This window comes from Mytilus edulis, chromosome 8 (assembly GCF_963676685.1).
Source record: "Mytilus edulis chromosome 8, xbMytEdul2.2, whole genome shotgun sequence".
In the NCBI taxonomy this organism is placed as follows: domain Eukaryota; kingdom Metazoa; phylum Mollusca; class Bivalvia; order Mytilida; family Mytilidae; genus Mytilus; species Mytilus edulis.
Genome location: NC_092351.1, coordinates 28,057,296 through 28,084,662, shown reverse-complemented (window position 1 = coordinate 28,084,662; position 27,367 = coordinate 28,057,296). Strand labels below are relative to the sequence as shown.

The following is a 27,367-nucleotide window of genomic DNA, read 5'->3' as shown; positions in this document are numbered from 1 at the left end:
TTTAATTTGCTATATATTTTGTAGCTTATATGCACCAATAACAAAAAAGAACATTTTAGGTTTATCACTTTCGAAGAGTATTCACTGATCTTCTAGTAGGTATTACCATAACTTTTGATCAGCTGACCATATTACAACATTGTTTAAACAGTTAGTAAATAGGTGTAAAAAATCATTTAAAAATTAGTAATTACTGGTAATAACTGGGCAGTTTTAGGAATTACTTGTATTTACTAAGTGCATCGGGAATTACATGTAATTCCTAAATTTTAGTAATTACATGTAATTCCTAATTTCACCAATTTACTGTAACATATACATATGTATTGAACCCTTGATTTACAGAAATATTTTTCCAAATGGAATCATTCATATACCTAAACTGATTAATCGAGGGAAGAATTATTGCATATAACATTTAAGAATTATTTTGTTTAAAATGATAGCAGTGTTTTTCTCGTAAACTGTTTAATTCTCAGTTAATAAGACTGATAAAGGCGAACATTATTCAAGTTGCATAAAATTTCTAAATGTATTTCGCATGTACTTTTGAATGGGAACTGAAGTCGAACACATTAAAGAAGTTATCTTGTAAAATCACGAAAGGTTAGACACCAACATGCTTGTTTGAGTAAATAGCTACCCAGTACATACTTTATCAAACGAAAACAAAAATTTATTGTGACAAAAGCTTTGGCGATATTAACCAGTTGATTAAAAATTGACAAAAACAAAATATTTGCAACAAAAACATTAATGACTCTGTGAGACCCTGTGAAAAGGCATTTAAGCTTCAGTCGGATATATTTTAATGGGGCCTAACAAGGGTTACTATTCGACATCTAAAACTCTGTGAATCAAACCTATAAATTTGTTCATTTGACAAAGATCTAACATCATGACAACTGCAGCATTTTGGAACAAAAGTTAAGGAAAAAAATTGGAATGGAGATTTCATTTCTGTGAACAGTTTTTATTAGAAGATAATACTTTGGAAGATAAAAGTATATAAATTGCTGATACTTTTATTGATTAGTTTTTGTTCATAAAAATTAACTTCGTTTAGACTCTCCGTATCATCATGCGGGTTGCTTTCAGTGAATAGTTGTATCCCTTCCAATGTTTCCAATTTATACCGTCAGCATAAGTTTTATGTGTTCCCTTCAGGTATCGTCCATTTAGATTTGCGTAATGACAGCTTTTATACCACCACCCTCCTTTATACTTCGAAGCACATTTACTAGAAGATGATTCTCTGTCTCTCGTAGAAAATCTATCTCCATTATGATAAGAAAAAGCATCTCCTGTAGATAAAAGAAGTGTTATTTAAATATCGAAGTATTGACTATTTATTATCTTATGTAATGAAATATAAATACAGAGAAAACCTACCGTAACTTATAAGTAAAGCTGTTACTATAATTGTTTGACCAATAAGATCAACAAATCTGTAACATTGTATTATATATTATGAAAAGGTCTGGTGTGGGATGGAGGGTCTTCATTTCTGTATTCTTTAATTTTCTATAAGTTTTGTTTATATTCTTTAAATATTTTGCCTATTATTCCACGTTTTTTTTTATTTTAGCACATCATTATTCGCTATTCTTTATTTCTTTTATAGATATATATAAGATGTGGTATGAATGCAAATGAGACAACCCTTCACCCAAGTTACAATTTGTAAAAGTAAACCATTATAGGTATTCAACACGGAGCCTTTGTTAACACCGAACAGAAAGCTATAAAGGACCCCAAAATGACTAGTGTAAAACCATTCAAAAAGTAAAACCAACGTTCTAATCTATATAAAAAAACAAGAAACGAGAATAACGTATTAATCACATCAACAAACGACGACCTCTAAACATCAGGTTCATAAATTAGAACATGAGAAAATAAATGCAGCGAGTTTAAACGTTTCAACAGGCGCCAACTTTCACCTTATCCTTAAACAATAGTGTAACATCACAACATAAAACGTTACACTATAAAATATCACTTGAAATGGCTTAACTCAATCAAAAGAGATCAACAAAAACAAGAGCACATACACTGAACGAATACATTTGATCTATTATCCTCTATTCTGTATACCCCATCCGGACCCTCGCATGTTGTATGGCCGAATGAAAACGATTGCAAAACAACTTATCTTGAGCTCAATTTGTTCACTGGTACAGGGTAGCACTGACGGTCTCGTTAAAGTTATAACGTAACAAGATCCCCCCCCCCCCAAAAAAAAACCCCCCCAAAAAAACCAAACCATAATATAACAAAAAAAAAAAAAAAAACAAACAAACAAAAAAAAAAATGGACACACTGTTCCAAAACGATTGTAATATGAAGTCAACTATTTAGATAAAAAGAAAATAAGTATATTTGATTAAAATAGAACTTGATAATGTTGTGAGTCTTTATTTCAATGATTCTGTAAATATGTAATAATGATTACGACAGTTTATTATAAAATGCAGAGAATAAGGAGCTCAAAAGAACTTTAGGAAATTTTATTACAAATATATCCCTGAACAGTATCAAATCTGAGTGCAATGCAGATCACGTGTCCACGACTCTATTAAAAGGATCAGACTACAACATGTACAACCGGTTCTTAGAATTACAAGCTTTAACCACGATTATACTATTAGCTATTAGTTGATATGTAGGTGCTTTTCATAAGTTATTATCTAAATTATGAGTTGGTGCTTGCATGATGCGGTGGTGAAAATAAAGAAAGAACATCGTAATGTTGTGAAATTTTGAACATTGTTTTGTTCTTTCACGTCATTAACACTCACCAATATGACCTCTCCATATATTGTGTGGTTTTGTCTTTGAGTGCTACCTCATTGACGTATACGCAATGTTACTAAGGTAGTCAAGTTACTTAAAAGAGAGGCGAAAGATACCAAAGGAAAATTCAAAGTAAAAAATAAACTGACAAAGCCATGGGTGAAAAAAGAAGACAAAAAAGATAAACAACAGTATACAAAACACAACATATGTAACTAAAGACTTAGCAACACGATCCCTACCAAAACGTAGGGTAATTTAAATATTTCCTTTAGTAAAAGGCAGTTTTCCCTGATCTACAAAAGATATATGCAATTCGAAATATGCCACTCAGATCAACAGAACATTTATCAGGCAAACCTGAACTTTGACAGATTTGTATACTATTTGTAGGTCCTTTTAGTCATATGGCACTGCATGTGTTTTGTTTCGTTTACATGCTTGGCCTTGAGCGTTCAGGATAAAGGTAAATACAGAAAAGCGGGTCGGACGCAGCAGTTTTTTTTAAAGTGATCTTGTCCTTTTTTGTTAGTATGATTTCTGTAACGACTGTATGGCATAGCATTAGATTCAAGTTCCCAGTATAATATTATGCTCTGATATTTCTGTTCTATTTAATTCCATTTTAATTATACTAATTTTATTACCTGCATTTCCACCATAACCAGCTACCTCCAGTTTGTATCCTGACTCCTCGTTATTAACGACAAATGTGTCGTAGATGGCATATTTGTGGTTACGTTCAAAGTCCCACATGTCTATCCGAAGTATGTAATATCCTTGTTCGGTCAGTTTGTTCAGGTATTCATTCCCTAAAGAATAACCACATTAAAATTTTATAAGCTTTTAATACCTCCCGGAACAAATTTTTGGTTTTCCAAACTTTGGCACACTACTCGGCGATATGATGAAGTTCTTACGTAATATGGCGTATACCAAGTCAGGAATAAGACAGTTCGTATCCATTCGTTTGATGAGTTTGAGCTTTTGATTTTGCCTATTGATTAGGGACGTTCACTTTTGAATTTTCCTCGGAGTTCAGTATTTTTGTGATTTTACTATTTCATAGAATAGAAATCCCTTATAACATAAGTCAAAATTGAAGAAATATTTTAGAATATCATTTCTGCTAGAAAAACGAGAATACAAGCTCAACGTATCAGAAAACAGGAAGAAGGTGTCCTTCGGATCATAAAGGAGCTCACACGTTATTATTTATCACTGTCAAGCTGCTGACTAAATATGACGAAGTTCTGTTTAGTGGTTCATAAGAAAAGTGTGACAAAAAAAAAACTAGACGAAGGACTGGAAGGACGAAGAGATAGACGGACATACGGACAGACAGACAGACATACAAGGTGATTCCATAAATCCAACACGATCCCATTATTTGTTCCTTATACAGAGAAAGAGATAAATATAATAGAATTACAAAGTTTCCATAGCAATTTGGAAAAAAAAACATGCTTGCTTAGGATTATATATATATAAAAGATTAAGCATTTCCGAGTTGGTAATTTGATAAGTAAAAATGATTATATAAATATTTGTTCTATCTTAAGGGTTTAAAATCAGATTGTAGGATAGTTTTGTAAAATTCAATTAAAAGACACTCCTTTTACTTCATCCGGTAAAAATAATATCTGGTGCTATATAATGAGAGAGTTATTGCTCGAATAATAAGGAATATTTTCAGTTGTACTCAATCATATTACAATCTTAACCTCGCACAATATAGCGACTTCTCGGAACTATAAAATATTTGTTTCATTACCATTTCTAAACATTAAGACTCTGTTAGAAGAATTGAGAAATATTTCTTTCGGTGCCTAGTCCTACTAGAAGATATAACCTCACCTAACCAAAAATCTTTTTGAAGATCTCCAAATCCATCCTTATAAGCCTTCCAGTCTCTGTAGAAACCAACATAACCATTTGTCCTTTTCTGAATCACCTATAGAATTTTAACCATCATTTGTTAATTATTGTGGAGAACTTACATCCCTACAATTGAACATCTTGAAGACAACAACTTCATATTCGTTTTCATTGGTACCTATTTGATGACAGTCTTTCAAACACAAGACTTCTTTAGGAAAATACAGAGACGAAGCAAACTTTTAGGAACCTCTGGCTTTTGTTAGTCTTGTATGAGTTTTAATTTTTGTTCATTATTTTGTGTGACGTCGACTTTCTCTGAACTAGAACACATTTTTTTAGGGGCTAGCTGAGGCCCGTCTCCGGGTATGAAATTTTCTCGTTGTGTTGAAGACCAATTGGTGGCCTTGGCTTTTTATGCATTTTGGTAAGGTTGTTGTCTCTTTGACACAATCCCAGTTTCCATTCTCAATTTTAAGCACTAACGTCTCGTATACATCTCGCATATAAGTTTCCATTCAAACTTCCAGCACACTTTTAAAATAGCTTATAGGCCTCTGATTCCAACTGGTCTATTTGAACATGTCAACACCAATGCTAAAAGTTCAAACCCCGCTTCTGCAAGGTTAGTTCGACACCGATCTTAATTAACTAGAATTGCCAGCTGTAGTGTTGAAGGTCGGTACCGCCACCTTGCCTATGTTTTTAATTACATGATAAAATATATCCAAATGATTGAGTAAGGACTACCGTCGTAGGCCACTCACAAATATATATTGTATTTTGCAATAAGTTGTTCTCGTCCTGAATATGCTTGATATATTTGCAACATGACGTTAGACAGATAATGATGTGTAATAACAAATAGATCTATTTTTCAACGGTTAGTGTGTATAGCCTTCCACATTTTTTGTATCTAGCGTACCTGCAAAACATGCCACGTAGGTATATATCCTATTCAGTATTGGTTAAGTTGTATAGATATGTTAATGTGTATAAATGTGTAACATTCTTGGTTCAAAAAATGAAAATGTGAAATTGTCATTACCAATTTAAAGTCATATTTGTCATTCTAAAACAACGTGAACTTACTTTAAGCTCTCAATTAAACAGTGGTATTCAATATTTGCGACAGTTTTGCAACATAATCCTTAAGACTGTGTCACCAATATATTAAACATTCTGATCAACTTTCCCAAAAATTAAAACGGAACCCTTAACTTACATGTTTATTTATTATACTTACTGTCCAACCACCTTCGTAGCTCTTCATATCACAAAAAACAAGAAAACCGGAAGTTGCAGCAGGGTAAATTTTATAGACTCCACTTTCGTGTTCTCCCTTTTTCAAATCTCCACAATCAGAAGGTCGGAAGCCTAAATCTATATTGTGTGATACAGGTAATGGTGGAATGTACAATAAAATAATGTATGAATGACAAATAGTATTTTACAAAATTATAAACAAGTCTAAATTGAAAACAACGTTCAAACCTATGCTTGCGTTGTATAAAAACCACAACGCTTAAATACGTGGGCCTGCAAAACAAATTTCGTGATACTGGGGTCTAAATACAGCACAAACAACATTTTGCAAAAGACAAAAAAAAGTTAAAAAGTATATTTGAGCAAAACGCATTTGACTAGCAGGTCGAACAAGTGATGTTCTTAAACCCTGCTGATTGCCATTGGCAATTGCCAAATAAACAGATCACCAGATGTAACAAAATGGGTATGCTCACCAAATGTAACAAAATGGGCTATAGGTACTATTATACAGGGAATTCCACTGAAATAGCTGTACCAGTGAAGAAATCTGTTAGCAGCATGTGCAATAATTTTGTTGAATAAAAAAAAGGAATTTACAATACATGATCTTTATTTGATTAAATGACAATATGACTTTATTAATTTTGATTGTCTGAAGGGTTTTTCTTGATTTAAGTTGATGAAGATCGTTCAAACACATGCATCGTTAACAATTGACACCAATGCATTTAATTACCTGAATACACGGTGGTGTATATGGCGTTCGACCACCAATTCACCAAGATTTATTTAGATGATATGTAAAAGTAACCCTTCCCCGACAAAAACAAAAGTGCTTTTGATGTCATTGTTGTCTTAAACTAATAAACACATTGGCAGAAATGAAACTTTTGGTGAAAGAGAAATATAAGTAGTCCCTTTTTAGCCAAAATTTACTTGTCAAAGATTTTGCATTAACAATTCATGGTTAATGCGCTCCATAGTATACTTTTGTTTTTATAGATTTCCTGAAAACCAGCGGTTATTAGTTCAGAATATACCTGGTTTCTACGACATTAAGCTTAACTTAAAATATTTAGATGGGTGCGAATTTTATTTTGCTGATAGGGATCTATGTTCACCTAACTGCTGTGATTGAATTATCAATCTGTTCAGAAAGATGAGTTATCATTGATATGGTCATAAGCATAAAGTAACTGTTTACAAAACGTTGCGTTTATTAAATGCTAAGGCTTTTCTACCTCAGAAATAATTTACCTTAGCAGAATTTGGCAAACCTTTTAGGAGCTTTTGGTTCTCAATGCTCTCCAACTTCGTACTTCATATGACCTTGTTACGAGCGTCACTGAAGTCTTTAGTAGACGAAACGCGCGACAGGCGCATATACAAAATTTCAATCCTTGTATCTATGATGAGTTTATTCAATGCGATATACAATAATCAGTTTTTTTTCAAAAGTTTGAAAATATGTCTGTTTTAACTTTTAACATGAACGAGCTTAGCAAATTCAAATAACATAGAAGCAAGATTTTCATATTACCATCTGGAGGGGTCAAAGTGCATTCACTCCTTGTTTCGGTGATCAGATTAGCAACTTTGTCTGCTACGTCCCTGACACATTTTTCTAAAATAAACACGGGAAAATATTTTTTATGTTAGTTTATTTTTTAATGATCTAGAACAGTCATTATGATATGACTGTGATCAATAAATTGTATCGTAAATTATCAAGTCCTGCTCAGTCGTTTAGTCTGTTTTCAAGATGTAATCAGTACGATTAAACTACCGGAAAATTATAAATCGTTCAGTTTATTTTTTAGACTGCTCGTTGATTGATATTTATTTTCGAAATGCAACAAATATCGAAAAGCAGCAGAACAGTACTGGATTAAATGCAAATAAAATTTCTGAACTGAATTGCGTCGCAATCGTTGGGTAATGTGCCAAGATAAAATTACCACTTAAGACCAAATAATTCCAGTGGATCTTTAATCATAATTATTAACACGCAAATAAGAAAGATAGCTACCATTGGGTAAATATAAGAATTCAGTACATTATATTAATATATTAAATATTTTAAATAGTGGTAATGCTATGTTGCTAAATATTAATTCTGAATAGACTTATTAAACGTATGTGATAAATTATACGTAAAGAGTTGGTTTTATTTATTATATATGTAACACTCCCAAACGTGTCCTTCCCCCCAAACGTGTCCGATTTCCCCAAACGTGTCTATTCTCCCCAAACGTGTCCATAATATTCAATATTCCCCAAACGTGTCCGATTTTAGAACCCCCAAACGTGCCCGATACTATTGTTATTCGCCCAAACGTGTCCACTTTTAAACGCCCGAACGTCTGGCGTCTTTTAGCGCTAATACATGTCCTAACCGCGACATCAATAACGTTCACGGCAGTTCTATGATGGGGGACATAGTTGATGAAGTGGTAATTTATTAGCATTAACTTGTTCAATGCCGGTTGTTAATGATTATCATTACTGAAAATTGAATATATAACATATGCATTAACTTTTGACTTAATTTGCTTATTGTCCAGTTGCAAGTAAATCATGCTCATTTAAAGCGAGCATACAAATAATTCTGGTACAGTTCAAATAATCGTTTACTATGTAAATTATTTTATACTAATAAACTCCGATGATGCCTTTTATATTAATCAGAATATCGCACGGTGGGCTTTCAGTCGAATTGACCTTCCATCTTTTTTTATCAGTTCTAATTTTTAATAAATTTTAGGATACGAGCGTCACTAAAGACACACGAACAAGAGAAATAACGTCCAGTGCCAAATATTTCATTCGTTACTTGAACGATATCATATTAACGATATATACTGTAGATAGGTTATATTATCAAACCGGGAATTTATTATTATATATATCTTTATTTGCAAAACATACAAAAACCAATTTTGGTTGTGGCAAATACATTGACAAACAAACATAATGAAACATAATGAAAACTCGACAATATTATAAGAAATATTATAAAAACAGTTACTGTTCTCCTTTCCTCAGTTCTAATGACTCTTTAATAAAAGAAACAACTGCTTTTACATCATTTGGTGTTGATGGATTAAGTATTATTACGAGTTTATCAGTAAAATTAAGTGTATTAAAATTTACATATTTTTGTATATAATATTTTAGAAAGATTTCTCTTATATTTTTATTTATTTTACAGTTGAAGAAAAAATGAAATTCATCGTCTAAGATATTACATATTTTACATTTTCTTTCATTTCGTGGTATTTTGGTATATCGTCCAGTTTCTATGAAGAGACAATGTTCGCTTATTCTAAATTTGGTTAACATTTTTCTTGTCTCTTTACTTGGGTGTGATAGGTAGTATTGCATTTGGTTATTTATATTAGATTTAAGAAATTTATATAGATATTTGGGCATTAATTTTTACGGTTATTTGGGATGACCACTAATCTATAGAAAAATATATACGAGTAAAGACCGATTTGTTTATGACTTCAGTAAGAAACTACTTCAATGTCTGTTATGTAATATAGAGGCCGTTTCAAATAAAAGTTGCACAAATTAAAAAAAAATGATGCCTTCCAAAATACAACGTATGGCACATTATATAGAGTGAAATGCTACAAACATTTTAATGCGCATAGAAAAAGAATTTAAGTAATTTTTTTTTTTTTTTATCTTTTAATGAAATAGTTAAATATCGTAAAATGAGTATACAATGATAATAATAATAAAAAAAAAAAACAACACACAAATAACCTACGTTTTTATAATATGAACACGAATGATAGTTCCAGTAAAATAAAAAGCTTGGTATGGACACGTTTGGGGGATTGGACACGATTGGGGGTTTATTAAAAAATGTACACGTTTGAGCGTTTATACAAATGACACGCTTTGGCGCCCTTTGGCAACTAGACATTTTTTTGCAGTTCAGTGACGTCGATGTGGACACGTTTGGGGGGAAGGACACGTTTCTGAGTGTTACATATATATTGGACAATACGAATTCAGGCTTAACTATAAAATGATAATCGAAAAACTTGTTACTAACTATACGGTAGTCATGTATATTATTTTAAATTTGTAAATAATCGATTTTGTACTTGTCAATATGTTCAATATTCAAACATTATATGCACCTTACCTTTGTTTATTCTATGGCAATTGATTTGTCCAAAAACGAGAAGAAAAGCAGTGAACAACGATTCTCTGTACATTCTGATGAATTCTGCAATGTTGACTAAATATGTCTCCCTATATCTATTATCATTTAAATAGGGTTTAGCGTGATAGGTGTAATTTGAGTGGCAGTGTTTTTTCCTGATCATAATATAAATTTGTTTTATTTCTGCAATGTTACTAAGCTTTGTTTATAATAAGAAAGAAAATAAAGGAAAAAAATAAAATAAAAAGAAACCAAAAGAAGAATACAAGAGCTAAAAGGGGCAATAGCTGTCAAATTCATGTTCATCGATTTGACCGAAATTCTAATATTAGATTTATAACAATGTAAAACATTTATCCAAATTATAAAAAAGTCTTAAATAAACAATTTACAGGGCATTAGCTCGATTATATGTACATTTTGTAGTTTTCTTTTGTGTGTATTTTAGTCTAGACGCCATCTAATTAACTATCGAGTTGACCCCGAAAACAATCGACGGTCACATAACACGATATAAACATAAAAATAAATATAAAAAGATATATCGACCTCATGCAAATTAATTTGTCTATGTCTCTTTGATTTCAATTTTAAGGTTAATAAAATAAGTTAATTTTCGATTTTACCTGTATAAGAATGATTTTTTATCGATCGAGTCAGTCAATCAAATGATTTTACCTTTATTTCACTTTCAATGTTAACATTCTTTTCTTATAATAGCTAACACGCATTAATCATGCATAATCCATCTCTATCTAAGGGTTAAATTGAAATTCACATGAATACGGACTCAATGAGGTCGAATATTCACTTGAATTATTCACTACCAACTACCAAGTGAATAATTCATCATCAATGTTATTTAGCTTATTTTGACAAAATTGAACCATAGTGGCTGCAAATAGCGATTTATTATTTCACTATTTCACTTTCATTAATGATTGAAATTTTTTTTTCATAATTTAATTTGTTTATGTATCTCGTAGCTAAGGCCCCTTTACTAAACGTTTGAAAAACTGAGGCTTTTCTACCTCAGGATTAGATTACCTTGGCTGTATTTGGCAAAACGTTTTGGAATTTTTGGTCCTCAATGCTCTTCAACTTCGTACTCTATTTGACCTTTTAAATATTTTTAGATTGGAGCGTCTCACTGATGAGTTTTGTAGACGAAACGCGCGTTTGGCGAAAATATAAAATTTTAATCCTGATATTTATGACGAGTTTGTTTACCTGTTTGTTCCTTTGTCAATCTAATATGACTTGTATAAAAAATGCAATATTAAAAAATTGTAACATGTTAGGATTTTCGTTCATCATTTTTAACAGTAATTAAATCGTTAGTTTTCTTGATTGAATTGTTAAACACTTGCCAGTTCAAATACTTTTTATATCTGACTGTTTGGTATGGGCTATCCTTATTGTTGAAGGCAATAAGTTGACCTTAAGATGTTCATTTCAGTGCCATTTGGTCTCTTGTGGAGAGTCATCTCATTGGTAATCATACCACATCTTCTAATTTTTATAATTAGCTGAAATTAAAGAAATAAAGGACTGCTCAAAATTTGGAAAGCACTATCAAATAGTGCCTGCTACTATTTGGCTTGATTTAGCATGGTTTCCTTGACGAGGGTTTTTCTTTAAAGAAGCATACAAAGTAGCTACTGCGCATGCTATTGGTTGAATACTGTGTCGTCAGAAAACAATTGATATAAAACAACTTCGTTAATGCTATAGTCCTGTTAATGTATGTAACATCCAATATGTGAATAAATGTTGTTTGCATGTTCATTGACAAGAAATAATGACACTAAATAGAATAGATAAGTTCTTGGGTGTAGGTCAATCGGGATGAGGGTATGAATTCCGATTGTAAAATGAATGCTTTGTCATTTGACTTTAAATTTCTGGTTCAGAATTAGCTATATAAAGGTTTTTCCAGAAAGTTTATCGAGCGGTATTCAAGGCTCATTTTGTTTAATACTTCAATGATACTAAAATGTCGTTCGCAATAAAACCAGCAGTACCATATGTTAATTTAATTACTACCAATGGGATTCTATTACTGATGCCAGACTCAGTTTATGATGTTATCACTCACCCATCAGCTAGAAAAATAAGGTCAAAATTGGCTGGATTAGTTTATCTGTTCTGTTAAAGTCTCTGTTTTTGAAACTATATCGTGTATTATTGCGATTTTGTACAAACTACCTGAAACTAACCCGTTAATGGTTATCCAAGGAAGAGTTGGCATTTGAATTAAATATCGTGACCATTATTTGGTTTAAGATAGTCACGCAAACTCTACTTTTTCTCAGTTTTCTATAATTTACACATCATAGATTTAAGTGTGTACAATGTTGTAGAAAAGTGTAACAATTTAACCAAATACATCATAAGTAATATATTCCTAGTGTAGAAATCTAACTATTTCGAAAACTAGAAGTTTGTAAACAGTTCATTTATCATTATGACCATATGAATGATAATTCATGCCAATACCGAAGTTCTGACTAATGGGGTGGAATTACCATAGGGAAGAAAACCATCACCAGCATTGGCACATAACTCAGAAACACGCATGTTGTTTTTGAGAAATAGTGATTGTTTTGGGTTATTTTAAAGTTTATAGTCAGTTTGATAATAGGAATTTGGTTTAGGTAATCAATGCTTTCACATACATGATTCTGGTAAATTTACTTTGTTTTATTATTATTTATTCTATTGTTTAAAGCAATTTGAAAACCATAAAGGGAATGCAAAATTTGATCTCAGGCTTAACGTAATGGCGGTTGCAACACCCATATCGCCTACAAACTTCTTGCCTAAAAATATTTATTTATGTAGCAGTATTATTGACAGAGTTCAACATGTATGAATTTAAAAGTATTCATTTCACATGGTAATCTTTGGAAAAACCATAAATGGAATGCAAAATTTGGTCTCAGGCTTAACATTATGGCGGTTACAACACCCATATCGCCTACCAACTTCTTGCCTAAAAATATTTATTTATGTACCAGCATTATTTACAGAGTTCAACATGTATGGATTTAAAAGTATTCATTTCACATGGTAATCTTTAAGCACCGTACGTTTATAGCAGACATGAAAAGAAGCCAAGCTAAGAAAGAGGCGGGTTTATACTAATATTTTTCGCCCAGCCTTTTGAAGAAAAGGAAAAAGCAGGAAAGTACAAGTAGGGTTTAAACAGCACAATGTCCAAGAGAAATAAGACCGAAACATATACATGGCCTCTTCTAAACAGTTAATTAAAGATTTAGAAGCTCATATGTTTCCCCAACAAAACTGGATGGGAAAAGGAAATGTGCATTCTGAATTTCTGATGTAAGAAATATTCCTCTAAATAAATAAAGTATGTGACAATTTTGATTCTTTATGTAACTTATTCCATTGACAATTAATTTGTTATCATGAAACATTATGTTAAATAGTTTTGTTGAAAGGATGGACAAATATTAAGTATGGTTTTGTAAACTGTATGGTCAGATCTAGACATTTCAGTTTAACTCCATCACTTCCAAACGTTCCGCTAAATGTCCACCAGTTAGTGATAAGTTCAGAGTTGTTTGTTGAGTTATCTTGTGCTGATACATCATTCCATCAAATCTTTCATCCTCATCCGGCAATATTATGATCATGCATCTTCTTGCTAACCATTCACTTTTTTTAGGACCTCTAGTATAGTCATTTGGTTGAATTGTCATTACTAACATCTCATTTTGGAAAATAACTTTGTCAATTTGAAGTTTGTAACCACCTCCGTCACATGGTAAATTTATCACGACATTGCTTTCCTCAGTGCTAGTTTCAGAATCGCTGCTTTCTAAATCTTCACTTTCTCCGAAATCATCCATCTCATTGAATGTGTTTCGCACATAACATTTAACATTGAAATTCCAGATATTCTCAGAAGATAGATTTTGAAATCTTGGTTTGATGGTGACTGATTTAAACTTGATTTTATTGTTTGCTTTGACAGATAAAGTTTCGGCTTCTAAATTACCCCAATGATTACGAATTCTAGGATTGATATTGCCTTGATATAATATATCGTTTAATAAAACCTCAACAATCCTACCTCCTTTTCTCGGACAAACTCTAAATTTTCCGCAAGATGATGCACTGCTAGGAATTGTTAAAGCTTTGAAAATCTGAAGCTGCTCTTCGTCCGTCAAAATACAACTTGGTATGACAACTGACGTAAACTCTTGAAGAGAAAGTAGAGGGATTGCTATAGTAAATAAGATTCCATCTTTAAGAAGACCGTCTCTTCTTGATTCTCCGTCGATTTTGATTTTGGATTTAGTCAATTTATGATCCACCCATCTAAGAACAGCTCGGAATACTTCTACTTCTGGTATACAAACTGAATCAAGCTTAACAATATCAACTAAGTTTTCTGATGACAGCAAAAGGAAATCATCATTTTTAAACACTTCCATCGCATTGTCGGCTATATATTTAAGTGCTTTTGTTTTAAGTTTATCCATTGTGAAAAACTTTGCATGACTGAAAAGTGTACATGCGTTGTTAACAGCTAACTCATTTTGTTGATAATTCTCACATTTTGAGATTAATCCGGCAATCTGATACTTCTGAGCGGCATACATTAAAGGAAAAACGGAATCTTTGCTTAGTTGAAGATGATCGGTATACAGATATCTTAAACATTAAACAAAAAGTTATTAAAAAAAGATTCGATACTTGTGTTAGTAAGACATGAGATTTAAATCTAAGTTATGATCCCTAGTTTTTTGTGGGGTTCGTGTTGTTTATTCTTTAGTTTTCTATGTTGTGTCATGTGTACTATTGTTTGTCTGTTTGTCTGTTTCATTTTTAGCCATGGCGTTGTCAGTTTGTTTTAGATTTATGAGTTTGACTGTCCCTTTGGTACAAAATGTATCTTTCGTCCCTCTTTTATGACCATAACGGTTATCTTTATTACTTTGTATTAATCTTTGTGGTTGGTTCTACCAGTTGTTTCTCAAACAAAAACAACATACTCATCAATTGTCTGCAGATTATCCCAAACCAGGGAGGCACTTAAGAATCAGTTATTACCAGGTCTTCATAGTCTCAGATTATCTTTGTGATAGTTGTGTCATTAACAAAACCCGAATATTTAGGCATATGAGAAAGAAACCACAACAGACCTATTAGTTGATCCGAAGCTGCTAATTACGTAAAATTACCATTCATTCCAAATAGATATAAGAAGATGTGGCATGAGTGCCAAAAAGGCAACTCTCCATCCAAGTCAATATTTATAAAAGTAAAACATGATCGGTCAAAGAACGGTCTTCAACATGGAGCTTTGATACTTCTTATAAATTAACCGTAAGCACCATAGCTTTTATCGTCGCTGTTTTTAAATTTATTTTGTTAAAATACTTGTTCAAGAAATCGAAGGTAATTGTATGAAAAATTATAGACACCACACTAAGCTGTCCCTAAAATCATTCAACCAACAAAACAAAAGTAATGAAAGCAAGCAAAAAAACCCATTTTATATACAAAATTATCCAAGAACGTTTCAAGTGAATATGTGGAACCTTGCAATCATTTTGAATGAATTTCTTTTGAACATGTTTCCTTTAGCATAATTAAAAAACTCGGATATTTGAATGAATGTCATTAAGTGGCTTACATTTTTTACGGCAATTTTAATTTCGTCATTTTATTTTCTTATGACATTTATTTTGAACGTAACATTACAAAAACATATAATTTAAAAGAGTTTTTTAATGTAGCCATAGATTCCGACACCAAATAGTGCCAAAAATTACAACTTGTAAAGCAAACTCATTTAACATTAAACTGGATGGATCAATTTAGGAATTATCAAAGACCACCTTGACTAATCTATGTATAATACTTTGTTGTACCAATTACAGATGACGATTACTCACTTCAACATTATTTTAAACGTATCCAGTGTAATATCTTCGATCCGTATATCGCCTTCACTTTGTGGAAAGCTACCATAGAACATGGCCTTAAAAACAGGACTTCCCAAAGCTAGGATCATTTTATGAGCTGGTATCTGTGCCATGTTTTTATTAAGTTGAAATGAGAAGAACACATCCGCCATTTCCTCTGTCAGACATATTTGGTCCAATTTACATGTTATATTCTCCATACTCCTTTCTTCTTTAACCATGAGTGGTATAATGCAGTCGTTCTATGGAGAAAATTAAACTTACTCAGATATGAAACTACATACTGTTGTTGACTATTTTAACTCTGTTTTGTATTTCGCAGGCCGACACCAATCATGTAAATGGGTTATAAATAGGATATATTACACCAAATTGTATAGAAACTAATTATGGGAAAGAGCATTGTTGTTTTTAGATTCAAGGAAAAATATTGCAAAGCGGAAATGATTACATAAAAGGGAATAATTTTTGATAATCGTCGTTTTTGAATACTTAGTTGTATAAGCTTGATCCCTCGGAAGATGCTGTTTTTAAAGTGATTTAATCTAGCTACTTGTAGTAATGTAGTAATTTCTTGACTTTTTTTCGATCACGTAGTCGATTACGTCATCATGTAGTCATATAAATTGGATAATTAAATTTAAAGCTGATTTGATATTGCACGAGAAGTAGAATTGATAATCAGGATAATTCGAAAGGCTACTGTTTATAAGTCCCACACCCCAGGACAAAATCATATACTCAATCAATTAAATTACAGATACACTAGGAACTCCACATTTTCTTGGCTGCTTTTGTAATTGTCTCTTGTTGTGTTTTCTGAATGCCATGACAGTGAATTCTACAAAATAACAAACAAAAGACATTCAACCCTAAAATTGATACATGTACATCATTTCATTAATTTCATTCTAATTACTAGTAAAATCAACGCTTAGCATATAGAGTTAATGATTTGTTGATGTATACACCTTAATGCATGTACCATGTCAGGAATATATCAGGTATTATCCTTTCGTTTGATGTGTTTGAGCTTTTGATTTTATCATTTGATTAGGGACTTTCTGTTTTGAGTTTTCCTCGGAGTTCAGTATTTTTGTGATTTTACTATTTAATATATATAAATGTGTAAGATATTACAAAATTCAAAATGTTTATCATGCATGTATATTTTGACACTCAGTCATTGCACTGCAAAATAATAGAACATATGTAGTCTTACGTTAAAAATGTTTAAGAATGTCCTCAATGAAAATGACTAACCCTTGTAGGATCGATGTATATATTAAAATGCATGATCATTTACGTTTATCTAATGGCTGTGCATGTTGAAAAAATAAATCATATTTCAAAAGATTTCAGAAATCTAGTTAAACGAGGGAAAGATAGCTGACACATGACTCAGCTATTGCTTTTATCAATACCTCTTCAACATACAGTTCAGCTTATCATGGAAACCAAACTATTTTGGACGTCAACATAAACTAATCTTCGTTTTGAAGACAAAAAGGTCAAACTATCGGATAACAAGTTAGAAATTTTTTACAGCAAGCAGTTTTACCATTCTTTATTTAAAAGACCATTCCAAAGTACTGACTCCTAAAATCATTATGTTGACATACTAATAAGTTTGTCAGACTCAAAATATTAAAGTCAACCACTTTTTATTTGGATAAGGCGACAGGGATTTGTACCATTTATGACAACTAATCAACACCGATATGCATTTTTCCAAACTCACAGAATAAAAGTGATCTTGCAACGACTACTGAATTAAAAAAAACATTAAGCACAACCAGAATTCTCAAAGTAGCTAGGTATAAACCTAGTTATAATCCCACGTTCACCCCTTATTATTTGTCAAAATAGACTTTACCTAAATTGCTAAAATAGATCACATAATTTCAAATTTGAACACAATCATTTCCTATTTTTGTCAGATTCTATAAAGAAAACAGAAAGACAATTAAGGCATACAGATAAATTTGAAGAAACAATAATGGGTATTTTTTTTTTATTTATTCATTGTAAGGTAAATTGAGGTCCAAGTAAAGGCACACCAAAAATGTTTTCATGTGGTTTAAAATCTTCAAAGAGCTAAAATAAATCAACCAACTTCGGTAGATTATTGAAAATGCGCTTTTATCAAATGAAGTCGCGTTTAAATATGACTGCGCTTTTATCAAATGAAGTCGAGTTAAAAAACACCATACGTATATTTGATATTTTAAAAATTGTGCCTGACTTTATTGATGGATTCATGATTCTTCTAGAATTCATTGCGATTGGAACCAACACTATATAGGTCTTTTAAAAGTATATATAATTCAACAATAACTGTACAAATATCCTGAAAAAGATTGGTTGTATTCAACACCCTAAGCAACAGCTGATTTGAAAAAAATGTATGCAATTCATGTCTATTAGATGTTCATATGAAATTTTACTCCATTATCAATCCCAGTCAAAAGCAATAATATCATAATATTATATGAATTGGATTGACTGTGTATATCAAAAAATTCACACAAAAAATTTAAAATATGTTAAAAAGGATTTTTGATATATTGCCATCCTACATGTTTAACTATATTTGTAATATTGAGATGTTTCTGTTAAAAGAAAATCGCCACGAAAAGTCGCCATGATTGTTTTTGCAGAAGACTTTCTGAAAATGAGAAATAGGTTAAATACGTCATAAAATAAATCAAAAAGGAAGAATAACATTTTAGTTAAACATACACGATGAGACGTCAGAGTGTTCACAATTGTTTCTAGTATATCTTTAACATCTATTCATACTATAATTTCTGATGAATTTACTCACAGTGTTGTTGTTTTGATAGCTAAATGAAAGTCCCAAACATATAAAAATACTCTGGAGCACAAGTGATGTGTAGATTGTTAAATTGTGTCAATGCACAAGTGATGTGAAGATTTTTAAATGGGTCAAGTTGCAATGTCAGGTAAAATAAATATATATAGCACAAATGTTGATATTGAAACAAAAAATGAGAAATTTAAAAAAAATGAATTAAAACACACATCAAGAGACTCATTTGTTTCAAAGGAGTAAGTAAATATATATATATATATATTCTGTAACTCTGATAGATTTTTAACAATTATCATTTGTAGATAACGAGCAAACCCTTCAAAATTATTATATAACACTTCCGGAAACCCGAAAAGATTTAAAGATAGCCGTTTTATGAAAACTGATAACTTGCGTAAGATAAGAATGTAAAAAGCGTGTTCAGATGTAATACTACCATTGATTTCCCGTATTAGTCTTTGTTAAATTTTTCACTTTTCCAAAAATTGTGCCGAATTTATCTTTGGAAAGAAATACTTGGCATGAATGAAGTTTTATCCAGTCCAGTACTATAGAAAATTATTCTCATAATGTTTCATTGCAAAGAAGAAAATTACCGTCACTGGATGCAATCAAATTTCCCCCTTTTTTCTTCGTGTGTACCAGCTTGCCAGTAACATGTCACCTCAAGTTACCAAATTATTCTATAAAAACACCAAATAGAAAAAAATTATGGTGCTTTGAAACACACCAGACATTTGTCTATGACACAGATTTTTTTTAATGCAATGAAAGAGGGACGAAAGATACCAAAGGGACAGTCAAACTCATAAATCTAAAACAAACTGACAACGCCATGGCTAAAAATGAAAAAGACAAACAGAAAAACAACAGCACACATGACACAACATAGAAAACTAAAGAATAAACAACACGAACCCCACCAAAAACTAGGGGTGATCTCAGGTGCTCCGGAAGGGTAAGCAGATCCTGCTCCACATGTGGCACCCGTCGTGTTGCTTATGTGATTACAAATCCGGTAAATAGTCTAATTCGGTAGGTCACATTCATGAAAGGGAAGGGGATTGTAGTTACGACGTAAGGAACATATCCGATATCATTTGTGAAACGGTTATTCCATAACGGTCAACCAACTCGTGATGGCGTCCGTAAAATTTACGAAGGGATGATTTCAACTTCACCATTTGGAACTCTTGGTTTAATAGCTTCCTTGTGAGCAGTAACCCTCTATCAAGAAAATCATGATAGGAAATGCAAGCACGGGAATATCGTATCAATTGGGAGATATATACCCCGTATGCAGGTGCTGCTAGAATGTTGCTACTTAGAAATGGAAAGTTCACACTTGGAAAGCTGAAATCATCTCTTTTGTCGTAAAGTTTAGTTTTCAATCGACCCTCATTGTCAATTTCTAGATGTAAGTCAAGATATGAAGCCGACTTAACTGTATCTGTAGTATCCTTTATCTCCAATTCGATTGGATAGATGCGTTCCACATAGTCACCAAATTTTGAATTGTTTAGTGAAAGAACGTCATCTATATAGCGGAAAGTAGAGTTAAGGATATTGCTAACTTCTTATCTTTCTTCCTAAGAAGTTCCTGCATGAAGTCAGCTTCATAATAATAAAGAAACAAGTCGGCAAGTAGAGGGGCACAGTTTGTTCCCATTGGGATGCCGACAGTCTGTTGAAAAACACGTCCTCCGAACGTTACAAATATGTTGTCAATCAAGAAATCAAGCATCTTGATAATATCGGTTTCAGAGAATTTTTTGTTTGAATCAGAGTGATTCTTTACAAAGTATGATTTATCCCTCCCTAAGACAAGATACTTGTATCTACGTTGGCCATTCTTTTTTATGAAGCAAAGTAATACCAACTCTTTCAATTTGTCTTTTAGTTTGGAATGTGGAATACTTGTATAAAGAGTAGAAAAGTCAAATGTTTTAATACTGTTACAAGATGAAAGAGAGTTAGATTGTATGTACTCTAAAAGATCTTTGGAATTTTTAAGTATCCACATCTGATTCACGCCACCTCTAGAATAGGCAGTTTCACAATAACTTTGAAGCCCGTCTTTCATTGCTGATAAAATAGATGTTAATAATTTAGAAAGAGGTTTCGTGGAGCACTTGGAAGACCCAGCAATATACCGTTGTTTGTAAGGACACTTATGTAGTTTAGGTATCCAATACAGTGATGGAAGATCCAGTTCTTCATCTTTGGTTGAAATACCAAAGGAACAAAGAACAGACCTATGATTATCTAGGATTTCCTACATCTGTCAAATCAAGGTAATAGTTATTTCGACCCTTTTCCGTATGCCACCGGATGTGACAGACTATGATTTGGTGGTACTACACCTTTTATAAATTTCAATTGAAAAAGGATATGTTAATCACAGATCAAGGATAGGCGAAGAAGAGGTCGGCAAGAAGAGGCGCACAGTTTGCAGTACTTCTGTCTTGACTAGAGTTATCATTGATATGTCAATAAATATAAATTAACTGTTATTAAAACTTTGAATTTTTGAAATACTAAGGTTTTTCTACCTCAGGAATAGATTACCTTAGCTGTATTTGGCAAAATATTAAGAATTTTTGGTCCGCAATGCTCTTCAACTTCATACTTTATTTGACCTTATAAATTTTTTTTGATTCACTCGTCACTAATGAGTCTTTATTAGACGAAACGCGCGTCAGGCGTAAATATAATATTTTAATTCTGGTATCTATGATGAGTTTATTCCGATAGGAATGCCGACAGTTTGTTGAAAAAGTCAACCTCTAAATTCACCAAATATGTTGTCAATAAGAAACTCCAGCATACATGTACACGAGATTTGAATTGTATTGTGTTCATTGAAAAGATTAGAGCGTTGACCATTTCGTCTTGATCTTTCAAGATACAAAGAAAATGTCATCCTTTTTAATTTTTGGGATCGCATAATGGTATGATGTTGTCATCGTCTGCATCGTCGTCTGAAGACACATTGGTTTTCGGGCATTAACTTTAGTTTAATTTGATGGAACTCTATGATATGTTTTAAGAAGGTTGAATACCACAGAGTCACAAAAGGAGATTGGGATTCAGGATAATAACTTGTGTATAAGTATTTCGATTGCTCTGAAATTGTACCACAATGTTTAATACCACAAGTAGAAGGTTGGGATTCATTAAAGGGGCCAACAGTTTAGGAATTAAGGGCCACAAAGGGGAAAAACAAGCACTTTTCTAGTTTTCAGACAATAACTTGTGTTTAAGTGTATGGACCTCTCTGACATTGTACCAAAAAGAGTCATACTACAAAAGAAAGGCTGGGATTGAGTTTTGGGGTTATTGCTACAAGGGGGTTCCAATTTTTTTAATTTTCAAAATTTTCCAAATCTCGGAAAGTTTCAAGAATAATCTTCAATTTCACAGTATTGGGCAATAGATTTGTAAGATCTTTGACCACATTTATTTTGTGTCAGAAACCTATCTTGTTATGTCAAAAATTTGATCACAATCCAATTTCAGACAGTATTAAGATTGACTATTGTGTCCAATTTTGCCCAAACTGTACAGTATTCGACCTATGCGGTCGTATCAAGCTGCGCTCAGCGAATCATTTTATTGTGTTATGATAAAGTACTTCATATGATAATCATTTACGAAAAAGTTACATTGTTTGCGAAATCTGACAAGAATATAATGTAAAAACTGCTTTTATTCAAAGCCAGACAGAAAAATTAAGTTCTCACCATTCAAAATTTCAAGGATCGAATAAAGTTAATGTAAAATCATTTGGTATTAACAAAAAGATGCTCTCTAAAAGATTAACAAGTGTAACCTTTTAAAAAGTCAAAGAGTGTTGGTAGTATGAATAAACGTCAGCTTCAGTTTTAATATATTTTTTAGGTGATTTTATTGTTAGAGAGAACAACAAATATTATTTTTTCAAGAATTATTCATCATCTGTTAATTTTCTGAACCATTATTTTGGTTTCAGTGTAATTATTATTAGTAAAATGATACGAAATGCAACCTTTCAGAGAAAAGACTCAATCGAAAGTCACTGATCAGGAACTGTGAACTGGGATTAAAGCGCCACTTTAAAATCAGAACAAGGAAACAACCAGCTCACAAGCATGTGACGTCAACATTGTGGGTGCTATTCTCAGACCATTTAAAGCATTAATTTATATATGACTAACACTCGATGACTACTTGTGGTGAGAATGAATTTGAGGGTATCAATTTTTCTCAAACCTGACAGAAATAATTTGATTCATTCGACATAGTACATATATTTAGTTGTTTTAAGGGAATTGCATATCAATCTAAAATATAACCTTATGTGGCTAGTGAATGTGCTCAACTATAAATTCTACATTCTATATTATATAATGTGATAGTTTAGCAAATAACATAATACATATACAACATAGTAATAATAATGTGAATAAAAACAATTGTGTTATGAAGATTTAAGCAAAGGAAATGTGAATAAATTAATGTATCAATATTGACTATTAGTTTTTTCAATATCAAGCGGTCCTTTACCAACATTTTCATTGATGTTGTATACAATTTCTTCACCCCTTCCTGCAAGGTGCCCGATTTTAGAAATCACTGAAACAAAAAGAATCTTTGCAACATAAATACTTCATCAATCACCACGAAGTGTGGTGTTGTGTCTGTTTGTTTTGCTCAAACATTGTTGACATAAAAATGAAATTCTCTGCGACTATTTTACAGGATTTATTATCGCATAAGCAACACGACGGGTGCCACATGTGGAGCAGGATCTGCTTACCCTTCCGGAGCACCTGAGATCACCCCTAGTTTTTGGTTGGGTTCGTGTTGCTTATTCTGTAGTTTTCTATGTTGTGGCATGTGTACTATTGTTTGCTTGTTTGTCTTTTTCATTTTTAGCCTTGGCGTTGTCAGTTTATTTTCGATTTATGAGTTTGACTGTCCCTCTGGTATCTTTCGTCCCTCTTTTATAGAAATGTGAGGTTGAGCTAGCTACAAAACCAGTTTTTGCAACCATTTTCTACATAAGGAAATGTCTGTACCAAGTTAGGTTTATGACAGTTGTTTACCATTCGTTTGATGTCTTTTTGAGCTGTTGATTTTATCATTTGACAAAGGACTTTCATTTTGGAATTATCCTTGGAGTTCGGTATTATTGCTAATGTACTTTTTATGTATAACACGCATAAACGTGTTCATCCTCCAAACATGTCCAATTCTGCAGACGTGCGTAAACTGGTTGACTATGTTGCCACATTTTTGGAGTGAGCGAATGATTTCAAAATAATTCAATAAACACATATGGGTGCAATTAAAAATATTTCATTTTATTTTGATGACGGAGCTAAGCCTTATATAGAATTAAGGACTCGGGGAGGAGAAGTACAGTTGAGCAATTGCGGTGTTCCACTCATGATTGTTCTAAGACAGAACTCCTTCCGTACGATTGTTTTAAATTATTAAATTCTGAGCACGTATCAGTTGTTATTTATAGAAGGGCGTTCATTTGGATTAGCTTGCTAAATGTATCAAATTTGACATAGTTATTCTGTAGCTCATACATTATTATCAAGCGGATGTGTTTTTTTCGTTCTGGTACCATAGGCCATTCATGATGTTCAAGCATACAACTAATAGATGAGGTGCTGCGATATCTGATATTTACATACCTTGCTGTCCATATCCAATTTGTGGATGTAATTTTTTGGTATGAGTCCCATACTGCACTAGCATATTCTAATTAAGGTCAGACTAGGGACAGGCATGTTTTTATTTATTTATTTGACATGCTGGAGATAATTGTATTCCTTTTGTACCAGACATTTTAAGAAAAAAATGGTGGGTTGAACCTGGTTTTGCGAATAGCCAAACTTCGCGCTTTAAAGGCAATGTTAAATATAACACTAACATAACAACAACACATGACAGGACAACAGCAAATATAAATGCAAGAACATTCAGGACAGAGAAATACACAATTAAATATTACAATAAGACATTTCGGCATGTTTATAGTTACCAAAGGTACCAGGCTTATAATTCAAAACACCATATGTGCGCTTTAATCTACATAAGACTCACAAGTGAGGTTCGGATCAAAATAGTAAAGAAAGCCAAACAAGTATAAATTTGAAGAGCATTGTTATATTACCAAAAATTCTAAAAAAATTGTCCCAAATACGGCTAAGATATATATGCCTTGGATAAGAAAACCCTCAGTATTTAGAGAAATTCTTACTTTTGCAAACAGTAAATTTATAAAAATGTTCTTGTCAACACCGAAGTGGCGACTAACCACAGAATAAAAACAAACACTTAAAATAACGAAATAGGACAACACTTACACAGGACAAAATAACCATGAATTGGCACAGACTATATAACGCTATAAAAAAGGGACGAAAGATACCAAAGGGACTATAAATGATACCAAAGGGACTATAAACGAAACATACCACAGGGACTATAAATGACGTCACAGGTAAAATGTCTTAAACATCGTAAAAAAATCATTTTCTGCGATTTACATGATGATACCCTTTGAAACCAATGTTGAAGTGGATACATTATAAGTTATATGGTTCTCTACTGACCCCCTACGTATCTATAGAGGGTTAGTAAAATCCATAGGGGCTGAGTCCGGAGGCCGAATATCCTATGTATTTTATTCACCCTTTATGGTCCGTGGTCAGTAGTTAAAACCGTAAAACGAATTCATCGTACGCGTGACTCTTTTCTGCTGCGTTTCGTTTTTAAAAAGAAAAATTTAACAATGAAACACAATAATATTAATATATGACGGCACCATTAACAGTGGACTTGACGTCAAGAACCACCTACGGATCCATAGAGGGACACCACGTGACGGCTTAAAACCAATCAAAACGTGATAATTTACCCGCGTGGGATACAATGTTGTGTGTATCAGCATGAGACATAATATAGCTAGTTATACTATGCTCCATGAGTTTACATTATATGCAGGTGAGAGAGACTTGCTTAATTCATTGGATATGATTTCTTCCTTATCTTGTAGACTGAACAAATGTTTCCTGATTTCCAAATACTCGGCACTTAGCTTGTATGATATGAACTGCGGAATATGGGGTCAGGATTGGTGCTATATGTAATGCAAAAAGTAAAATCACAAAAGTACTAAACTCCGAGGAAAAATCAAAACGGAAAGTCCCTAATCAAATGGCAAAATCAAATTATAAAACACATCATACGAATGAACAACAATTGTCACATTCCTGGCTTTGTACAGACATTTTTAAATGTAGAAAAAGGTGGATTGAACCTGGTTTTATAGCGCTATGCCTCTCACTTGTACGACAGTCGCATCAATTTCCATATTATAATAAGTTGATCCATGATGTTATATTATCTGACCCAGCTGCCTTAATTGTTTGGATTAAGGGTTTTTAGTAGTTTGTACACACTACTTCTCTTATATTGATGTCCAAAAAATTTCAAAGTTTCCGGACATATTACACGGTTCTTGAAATTCTGAAAAAAGTCTTTGAAAAGGCTTTCTGAAATTGACCGTGAAGTAAATCTGCTTCAACTGTTGACTCTGAATTTCAAGTTCCATTTTATTTTAGATGTTGTATTTTACTCCCACATGACTTTTTGAGGTCAGAACAGGTTTTTTTTTCTTGAGGATTATTCAGGTCTGGTGATGGAACTTTACTGTCTATTTAATTCCAGTAAGCTTTCTCGATGTTTCTCTGTGAACGATGCTAAAGTTCTTTAAAAAGTAAAATCACAAAAATACTGAACTTAGAGGAAGATCAATTGGGAAAGTCCATAATCACATGGCAAAATCAAATAACAAAACGCATCAAAAACGAATGGACAAAAACTGTCATATTCCTGACTTGGTATAGGCATTTTCAAATGTAGAAAATGGTGGATTAAACCTGGTTCTATAGCGCTTACCCTCTCACTTTAATGACAGTCTCATCAATTTCCGATATTTTTACATTGATGCGTTAAATTTGTCTTTATCTCCTCAATTACAAGATTTTATCATTATTTTAAACATCTGTCCCATTTCCGTTTGAGACGTTTGATATGAGTAATCCTGGGACAACCATCCTTCTTTCCATAGCTGTCGTTCTATGTTCATTTTTCCTATGCTCTTTTCAAGCTTAGTTTCGAGTGTGCTCACAGTGTATTAACTCCTACTTTTTGTTCATTCATTCAGGTGATATCCTGGTGTTAATTATTCAGATCTGGTTTGATATTTTCCAAATTTGTTTTTCTGTATAACGATCTTTGGTTTTGAAGAGATATCCGTTTTTTTTTAACTTCTGTGAAACGATCTTGTTGTCTGATAGCCCAGCTATTAGGTTTTAACTGTCATCAAGCTATCTGGAAGATTTGTTACCACAAGATCAAGAGTATCGGGTCATCTGGTTGATT

The 27,367-nt window shown here is 32.4% G+C and overlaps 2 protein-coding genes across 2 annotated transcripts; both read right to left on the bottom strand.

Annotated features, from left to right (window-relative positions):
* Positions 1–1,009: 1,009 nt before the first annotated feature.
* LOC139485266 (microfibril-associated glycoprotein 4-like) lies at positions 1,010–10,224 on the bottom strand. The gene is made up of 6 exons (XM_071269573.1): positions 10,106–10,224; positions 7,484–7,567; positions 5,921–6,057; positions 4,654–4,750; positions 3,444–3,608; positions 1,010–1,304 (listed from the first exon to the last, which is right to left on the bottom strand). Exons 1-6 carry the CDS (start codon positions 10,176–10,178, stop codon positions 1,063–1,065), a joined length of 798 nt encoding a protein of 265 aa, XP_071125674.1. The 5' UTR covers positions 10,179–10,224; the 3' UTR covers positions 1,010–1,062.
* A 3,277-nt stretch (positions 10,225–13,501) lies between these two features.
* On the bottom strand, positions 13,502–16,338 carry LOC139485265 (BTB/POZ domain-containing protein 6-like). Its single transcript, XM_071269572.1, has 2 exons — positions 16,057–16,338; positions 13,502–14,809 (listed from the first exon to the last, which is right to left on the bottom strand). Exons 1-2 carry the CDS (start codon positions 16,305–16,307, stop codon positions 13,645–13,647), a joined length of 1,416 nt encoding a protein of 471 aa, XP_071125673.1. The 5' UTR covers positions 16,308–16,338; the 3' UTR covers positions 13,502–13,644.
* Positions 16,339–27,367: the final 11,029 nt, after the last annotated feature.